This window comes from Cimex lectularius, unplaced genomic scaffold (assembly GCF_000648675.2).
Source record: "Cimex lectularius strain Harlan isolate CLEC.00 unplaced genomic scaffold, Clec_2.1 scaffold290, whole genome shotgun sequence".
NCBI classification, from domain to species: domain Eukaryota; kingdom Metazoa; phylum Arthropoda; class Insecta; order Hemiptera; family Cimicidae; genus Cimex; species Cimex lectularius.
In genome coordinates this window covers 389,833-398,478 of record NW_019394207.1, presented here as the reverse complement: position 1 = coordinate 398,478, position 8,646 = coordinate 389,833, and the positions used below count along the sequence as shown (strand labels likewise).

At 35.5% G+C, this 8,646-nt stretch overlaps 1 protein-coding gene across 4 annotated transcripts in view; it reads left to right on the top strand.

Annotated features, from left to right (window-relative positions):
- Window positions 1–824: 824 nt before the first annotated feature.
- Window positions 825–8,646, top strand: part of LOC106668550 (interferon-inducible double-stranded RNA-dependent protein kinase activator A-like) — a 35,342-nt gene continuing 27,520 nt past the window's right edge. For 2 of the 4 annotated variants that reach the window (XR_002910912.1, XM_024230178.1), the window contains exons 1-4: window positions 4,710–4,796; window positions 5,489–5,545; window positions 5,616–5,675; window positions 5,818–5,880. Coding sequence is in view for 3 of the 4 variants with exons in the window: in XM_024230178.1 (XP_024085946.1) it covers window positions 4,738–4,796; window positions 5,489–5,545; window positions 5,616–5,675; window positions 5,818–5,880 (239 nt within the window). In the remaining variant the exon portion in view is untranslated. Of the gene's footprint in view, window positions 912–4,060; window positions 4,146–4,709; window positions 4,797–5,488; window positions 5,546–5,615; window positions 5,676–5,817; window positions 5,881–8,646 lie in introns of those variants that run through there. The other 2 variants (XM_024230177.1, XM_024230179.1) reach the window with 2 other exon arrangements.

The following is an 8,646-nucleotide window of genomic DNA, read 5'->3' as shown; positions in this document are numbered from 1 at the left end:
TCTTCGGCTAGATACGCCGCTGCTCTACCACTTGAGCTATCGTGACCTCGATCCACTCGGACACTAACTTCCCATCTCANATAGCTCAAGTGGGAGAGCAGCGGCGTATCTAGCCGAAGATCGTGGGTTCGAATCCCGCTCGTGCCATTGACTTTTTTATCTCAACTAAAAACCTTAATTAATGGTTATAATAACGTTGAATTTGGTTAACATCCAGAGGAGTTATGAATTTTTAAGTCCGGAACACCGGAAAACAATCGCATCAAAATTGCCTCAAATCCAGCCCAAAAATATCTATTTTTTGTTTATTATGAAAGTTGTACTTAAAACAATGCCGATTTAAAAAAAATTGTTTTTTGGCTTACTTTACTGGATACGTCTTTTGATTTTTGTACCGTTTATATCTAATCCCTTACACTTTTTTTCTTACCCTCGAGTCTCGGGCACTTAAATTTTCCGACCTAGTACCTTTAGTATCACCAAAAAAATTTTCATTAAAATCGGTGATCCCACTTCCGTACCCTTTCCTTGTCAGTAAACATTCACATAAAAGCGCGTCGGCATAGTTTCAAAACAAGATCTAGGGTAACAATTCATAAAAGGCACTTTTGAAAATGGCACCCGGTATATTTATGCATATTTTCTAATAATAGTGCAATTTTCCCGATAGGGTATTTTTTATTCCCACTGACTTTTAGAGTAATGCTTATTTATTTTTAAAATTGAAGTTTAGAATACAACAAATGATATACATATATAATACAAATTGAATTATTTAAGAGGCGGGGAGTTGTCAGCTGCTCACTTTTGGCTGTTACTTTTGCCAGTGCGTTCGTTTCCGTTGTTTTCAGTACTGGACAGGTTGAAATCTGATTTGAAGCGTGCCATCCTTCACCGATAAACACTCCTGGGTATTTGTCTGTCAATTTATTTTATTTTATTTATACTTGAATTATTGTTATCCTCTGATGTAAATCTTATTTGTTTATTTTCTACTATCCTTGACGTGGAAAAGAATTCGAAGAAAATCTATTTCCTGGGCAATTTTTTTGCAAGGAATTGCGCGATATTGTACTCGCTTATTTATTATTATATTATTTGCTACACTTTGATGGGGTAGATAAACAGTGAGATAGTCGATTGTTAAGGGTTAACCTGTACTATGGAGGGTTAAGGCTGCAGAAAATGGGAGTAGGAGCAGGTAACGGCTTGATCAAAAGAAAGATTTTTTAAAAACTACAAGTACATTGGTTAATTTAACTTTTAAGCTTGTTGCTCATCCGAAATTTGGAGGGTTTTTGATAATGCTACTTGCCTCAAAATGCCCTCCAATTTGTCCATGTCGAAAGTATGAAAAGCATGTTGGGCCATTTTACTGCGAGGAAATCACATAAACTTGAAAGGCATTTTGGTTTTTTAATATTTGTAAAAATTAATATTCAGTGTGAAATTTGTTCCTTTGTCCGTTGAGAATCGTTGACTGCTTAGCGAGTTTGGTTTTAATTTCAATTTCTTGTTCTGAGTAGATTCCCCATGGCAAGAATTTTTTTTTTATCAGCTCATAGGCCAGAGCCACCGTCTTTTATTTTATTATTTCTATTTGTTTTATTATACTATTATTTAAATTTTCCATCCAGTTCTATCAACGAAACCGACAATAGCGGAGTAAATGCATCTTGACTCCGATTTTATTATTTCTTCTTGCTACTGTATTTTTTGGAAGGTGACTTACCACCTCATTTAACATTTCCTGTTGCAAGTGGTAGAGCAGCGGCGTATCTAGCCGAAGGTCGTGGGTTCGAATCCCGCTTGTGACACTGATTGTTTTATCTCAACTAAAAACCTTAATTAATTGAAATATATTGTACTTTTAGACCTATCAGTAAATGCTACGGTATCATGCGGAAGGTTCGCCAGGATTTCTACAAATGTTTTGTTTGTGTACAAATGGTGGGGTGTTTCCTTTTTTTGAGTTTAGCAAGTTGTAGCTGATAATTAGCTTTTGATGAGAGCCAGAGAGGAAATGTAAAGATAGTTTGTAATGCTGTTGTTGGTTTGGCTGTGTAAAAATAAAGAAGTACGAAAGAAACAAGTACAGCGAAATGTTTCTTTTTACTATTGTTACAGTTTTCAAGAGAGATGATGTTTTTATTTAGAAATAAATCATTCAAAGGATATAGCAGGGATGAGATGATTTTAACCAAAAATTTAATGTCAAGAAACTGTCGCCTGTACGTTAATGGCAATTCTCCAGCTTCAACCAGTAGGCTATTTAACGGGCTTGATCGAAGCCCCTGTAGCCAGTCGTAAACAAGTGTTCTGAATTGGGTTTAAACAATTGTGCTTTCTTTCTGATGCTGAACCATATGCATTGCAGCCATAATTATACTTATATATAATCGTAAAAGTATTATTATACTTTTATATAATCTTAAAAGGCTCGCACGGTCAGCTCCCCATGAAGTTGAAGTTACAGTCTTTAGCAAAATCATATTTTGAAGGCAATTTGCTCTAAGCCTTTTAAGGTAAGCCATCAAATTTAGAGTCCTATCAAAAGTGTGACCGAGATATTGAACAGTGTCGGCAAAATTAACTTTGTTTCCGAGAATATGCAGGGCCGGTAATGTAGTAGGTCGTCTTTGAGAAAAAGGACAGCTACGGTTTTCAACGTCGAAATCTTATAGCCATTTCCTAATAATCATTTACTTGCATCATTTAATGCATTTTGCATAAAGTGTTGAAGGGTTTCAATATTTTTACTGGTACAAAATAAAACTATGCCGTCGGCATTCAACATTACGTCAACTGGGAAATTGACACACTTTATTAATGGCAACGCAAAATAGCATATCACTTAATACACAACCTTCGGACACCCCGTTTTCTTGGGCAAACTCGCCTGAGAGAGTACCACTGAACCTGACTCTAAATATTTGTCAAGAAATTTTCTTAAATAAATTTCATAATATTCCCAGTAATACCGAAACTTAAAAGGTTATCTAAAATTAGCCTTCTCCAGGTACAATCAATTGCATTTTCCACACTGCTAGCAGCTTTTCTTCTTATTGAATGATTCGCAAATAGCATTTTTTAACTTTGTAAGATTATCCTTCGTACTTCTCCCCCTTCTAAATCCACTTTGCTTTGCTTGCTGGTAATAGACCATGGTACACTTAAAATCCTGTTAGAAATAAGTTTTTCTACCAGTTTACACATGGAGTATTAAGATTTTTATTTTTTTTTTTTTAATAGGAATAGCGATAGCTGTAGACCAGATTTTAGGAGATATACCTGAGACAAAAATTCTGTTTATTGCGTTTAGCACGGTTTGTTTATTGCTGTTGGACAGATTTTTAATGAAGGAAATACACGCGTTATCGGGTCCCGGCAATGTATCTTTGCGCGAATTTAATGCTGTAATGAAATGCAATTCAGAGAATGGTTTGCTCAAAGGATCGGGTTGGTTGCTTGTTGCATGAGGCACTACAAAAGGATAGGCACATGTCGTGCCTTTATTTCTTTAAATATAGTGAAATAATTTGAAGTAGCCGAAATTTTGTAAAGATGTTTTGAAAAAGCATCAGCAATTTCTTTAGATTCAGTTAGGAACCAATCGTTATCACCTTTAAGGGAGGTAACGAGTGGGCTGTAACCGCGTCCTTTATTTATTTATTTTTTTTTTTTTCTTGTCCCAATAAACAAATATAGGGTATTAGAACTAGTAAGTTCCAAAAACCTCTTCCAGGAATTTTTTAACTTATTTTCATATCGAGCATGATTTTTTGCCGAATTATATTTTCTAAATTTTCACTGGAAGGTTGTCTTAGGAAAATACTTTAAGGCATTTGTTCCTATTTTTGGTCGCTTGCTGAGACTTCAAACACATTCTTCAGTACCTATATCGAAAACAAGAGTAACATAGCATTGGGTTGGGTCTAAACAGGCGCAATTTGATTTGAACAAAAGCTAAGATAATTTTCTCAGGAATTTCAGGCTTGGGAGGAAAATTTACCATTTTCAGTCTTCATCGCTCTTCGTACTTTAGTAACTCCTTGAGATTCTAGCTCTGATAAAATCTCAGCTTCAGGACAATTTAGCAACTCAGGAGCAAACGCAACCCCTCTAGAAAAATTCAACCGAACGATGTAAAGTAAACTTTACTATTAAGTTTTCATAGATGTTGATGGTTTGGAGATTGAAATAATATTTTTCATTGTTTATGTCGAGGACAGATCCATTCCTTAAAAACTTCATATTTATTGCCGGGGCATAACTTCTGACAAACCGACAGACCTTAAAAGGACTGACGTTGTTTAACGAAATGTTTTCTTGATAAGACTCTAAGGACATGAGTACAAATTTTCTGCACCATTTCATTTTATAAATAGACCTTTGTCCGGGGGATCAGTTCTTATGATGGATTCGTCGATTTCCATCACAATAGTAATAATAAAACAAAGTTTGAAATAATAAAGTAAAACACTTCTAAATAATTTAAAAGTAATTATAAAAAGAAAATTATTTGGGTATGAAAAAAAACTATATCATACTCCCTGAGTTAATAAAGATGGAAGAGATAATACAATCCGATATTTACCGGTCAAAGGACAAACACAGACTGCCATAACTAATTGTTATTGGTGGAATTTGGAACCTGTATTTCAACGAGAAAATAAACGACCTGGAACTTATTTATTTGATTACCTTAGGAAAAGTGGTTGTAGACGTAAGGGTAAGATGACAAAACTGGAAGGGACTTCTAGCGCAAATAGCCAAGGAGCTGAAGAGGAAAAGAGGTATTTGCTTATTTATTTAATACAATCTTTCGTTTTGTATTTCATTTAAGAAAGAATCTTCACACACACTACTTGTTACAAATTGATGAACATTTTCTTTTCTATACATATATAATTTTTAATTATCAGTGTCTTAAGTTTATTTTAGAACAAACAAGTTTTCCGAATGAAAAGTGACGACTTTAGAAATGTTATTCCACAATTTTCGGATTTTTTTTATTTGCTAACTGATGAAGAAAAAACAATTAAAAAATTGATAAACTTTATTTACAATAACTGTTCGATATTTTCTATCTTCCTTTTTCGATGCAGTACCATTTTATGTTATGAGCGTAAATTTTCATAAAGGAGGTAGCGACTGTTTTTCGGACAAACAGCTGGTTTTTCATGGATTGTAAATTTGATAAGCATTTCATTTTTTTTTAAAAAGAGCTACTCTAAATTCATTTAGCTTTTAGTCTCTCATTTAGTTTGTCCAAGGGAGGTCGAAGTGTTGCCATTATTCGGTACCATTTTTATCATAATCCATTTAGTTTATTACAATCAAAATTTTCCGACGGTTTTCATTTGATATTTCTTGCATTTGACAACCTGTATCATAAATAATGGACATAATCATTTCAAATAACAAATGTATTTCTAATATAAACAATACGTATAACTTTAGCTTTTATGGCATGGTGTTTTTTCAGTTTTACGCCATCGGCAAACTCTAGTTTATCCCACGATGGTCTTCAACTTTCACTATGGTAAGTAGCAATTTTTAGGCATCGAATTTAAATATTGTATTTGGAAGATTTATTGCTATTCATTTTCCAGTTCAACGCCATTGAAAAACGACTCCGGCATATCCAATGAATCGCATCCGGATTTAAATTGGTAAGTAGCATTTTAGATTATGATATGAACGCAAGAAGTCATTAACAATTTCTAGTCAGATAAAATTGTTAAACATTAAAATTGTTAAAAAAAAGTGTTAAACAAAAAATGTTTTTAAACCATACTAGTATTGTTTTTCCAGTTCAACGTCATCGGAAAAGACTCTCTCCGATACATCCAAAGATGCGCTTCTATTTTCACAATCGTAAGTAATATTTTAAACATGATAAGAATTCAATTCAATATAACTTTCGATATAATAAAATTAATACTGTACAAGAGGACAGTTGAAACTGTTTGAGATCAGTTGAGTAAGATGCACCGTCGAAAAATGAAGACGGTCTAGGATTGTCACAAAGTTTATTTTGGATTTTTTTAAAATCTGGTTGTTATCAATGATTTGGTCTGAGTATCAGCTTATCAGGCGTGTTTCGGCTTCTCGCCATGTTCAGTGTTGTCAGGGTGACTTTTGTGAAGACGAGTTCCTTTTATAAAATCGTGGGTCGGTGTCTTATGTTTGAATATGTCCAAATTTTGAGGTTGATTTTTCGGCCTTTTTGTACGTAATGTGGAGTAGTTTCATGTTTGACGGAATTGGTGAGGGTTTGTGGTAGTTTTCTATGAGTTTCTTCTCGTCCTTTCAGATGTACATTTCCACGCAATCTACAGGTAACGTAGGTATATGCTATTTTTGTAAAAGCATCCTTGGTTTCGCCTCGCCTTTATCAGTGTTGGATCAGAGTGATTTTTGTGAAGTCTAGACTATTTTATGAGTCGGTGGGAGGTGTCTTAGTGAATAAGGTCTGGGCTTTTTTATTTTTTCCGTCTGTTTTCCTCTTTAGTTTCTATACTGTTTTAAATGATACAAACTATGTGTATGGCCGTTATGACTTTTTATTTTTAAATGTGTTATGTTTGCATTTGCAACGTTTTCAGATTAATTTTTGTCCTTTTTTTACGTCGTAGAGTCGTTTTATGCTTGTATTGCTGAGGGTTGTGGTAGTTTTGAATTTTTTTTTTCGTCGAGTTCCATGTACATTTCACGCAACCCACAGATTGTGACGTACGTATGCCATTTTGGTGAGGCATCTTCTATTTCGCCATCTTCAGTGTTGGGTCTGGGTAATTTTTGTGATGTCAAGTCTCCCTTATGTCCTCATTTTGAAAAGAGAGGTGGTAAGTGTGTATCGAACTTTTGAATCGATTTAGTCTTGGTTTTCTTATTGTTCCCTCTATACTTTGTGATCATCGGTTTTCGTTTTTAATTTTTGTAACGTTATGAAATAATTTGATCTGTTTTTTTTTAGTACTGAATTTGTTATGTTTGTATATTTTTAATTTTTCAGTTCATTTTTTGTCCTTTTTTATAGGCCGTGGAGTAGTTTCATACTTGCCTGTATTGTTGAGGTTTGTAGGTCGTCGTTTTGTTTAATTTTGAGTTACTTTTGAGATTTTGAGTACTCGGTTGAGTAGTTTAGTTTAGTTTTCTGTTTTTGCCCCTAAATCGTACTTGTACTTTGCAATTTTATTTTCTTCCAATGCAAATGTCTCCGGAATCCAGATTTCATCTGCCTAGTCTCGCTGTCGTGTGCTCTCGCCATGTTCAGAATTGTTGTTGTGAAGTAAAATCTACCGTGAGAGATAAACGTTTGACTGTGGCAGCCTCTTTGTGCAACCCTTGTCTGTTATTGCTTAAGTTTTCTTTTAGCAGTGTAAGTTTTTCTACGTGAGTCTTTCGATAATGAAAGATAATGAAATAATTGTTAACTAGAACAACTAATCTTAAGATGAAAATTGCGCACTGGTGGGTTGAAATAATTTAATGATGTAAACAAAGTGAGAAAAATCGCTGGAAATATTCTCCAGGATTATTACCTGTTCTGGTCTTACTAACAGAAAGATGAAGAAGAAGAAAAATAACTTTATTCTGGGACTGGTGTCCCCTAAGAATAATTTACAAGAGATAAAATAAAGGAAGTACCTCCTATGAAGTTACAAATTTAAAAAAAAGAAAAAAAAAAGATAGAAATCTTTGCACAATGTATGCCAGTAAGGCAGACCAGAAGAGAAAATTACGAGAATATTAAACAAAAATAATAAATGTAATCGTGAGGTCTCTTCTTGGAGGGAGAGGAGGTGATTATAAAGATGGGATTTAAAGGAGGAAAAGGAGGCAGCGTGACGAATAGAAAGGGGAAGGGAGTTCCAGAGTTTAGGGGCTCGGATCAGAAAGGATCTTTCGAAGGTATGGGTTGTATGTTGCGGAAGGACAAGGTCGATCGGGGATGAGCGGGTCTTACGAGTGTGATGTGAGGAGTTGAATTGGAGGGATTGGATGATGTAAGGAGGACGATGAGTGTGGATGGACTGGAAAAGAAAGCAACCTAGGAAATACTGTGCACGGAAGGAGGGGAATATCCAGGAAAGTTGGAAATACAACCCCGACACCCGGGATCCCCGTGGGGTGCCGTACACAAATCTTACGCAACAATTCAAAATACGCTTCAAACGCGCGTTCTCCCTCTCCGAGAGACCACCGTATGCCAAACAGCTATAATCGAAGAAGGGAAGTATAAGGGAAGATACAAGGAGTTTGCGGGTGGAGAAAGGTAAGAGAAGCCAGGACCGACGGAACAGGCTGAGGGAGGCGATGGAATGACGGGAAATGTGTGAATGCCAGGAAAGGTTTTGGTCAAAGACTATTCCTAGGTTTTTAACCGAGGAGAAGAAGGGGATGGGGTGGTTATTTAGCATGAGAGGTGGGATGCTGGGGAGGGAATTGAGGAGTTGCCTGGACCCGATAATTATGGCGGTGGATTTGGAGGGGTTGAGGACTAGGGAATTTTTATGGGCCCATTCGTTGATTGAGTTTAGGTCTTTTTGGATCTTGAGAATGGCCTAGTGAAGATCGGAAGGGTGAAAGGATATGTATATTTGGGAGTCATCGGCATATAGGTGATAGTTACAGGAC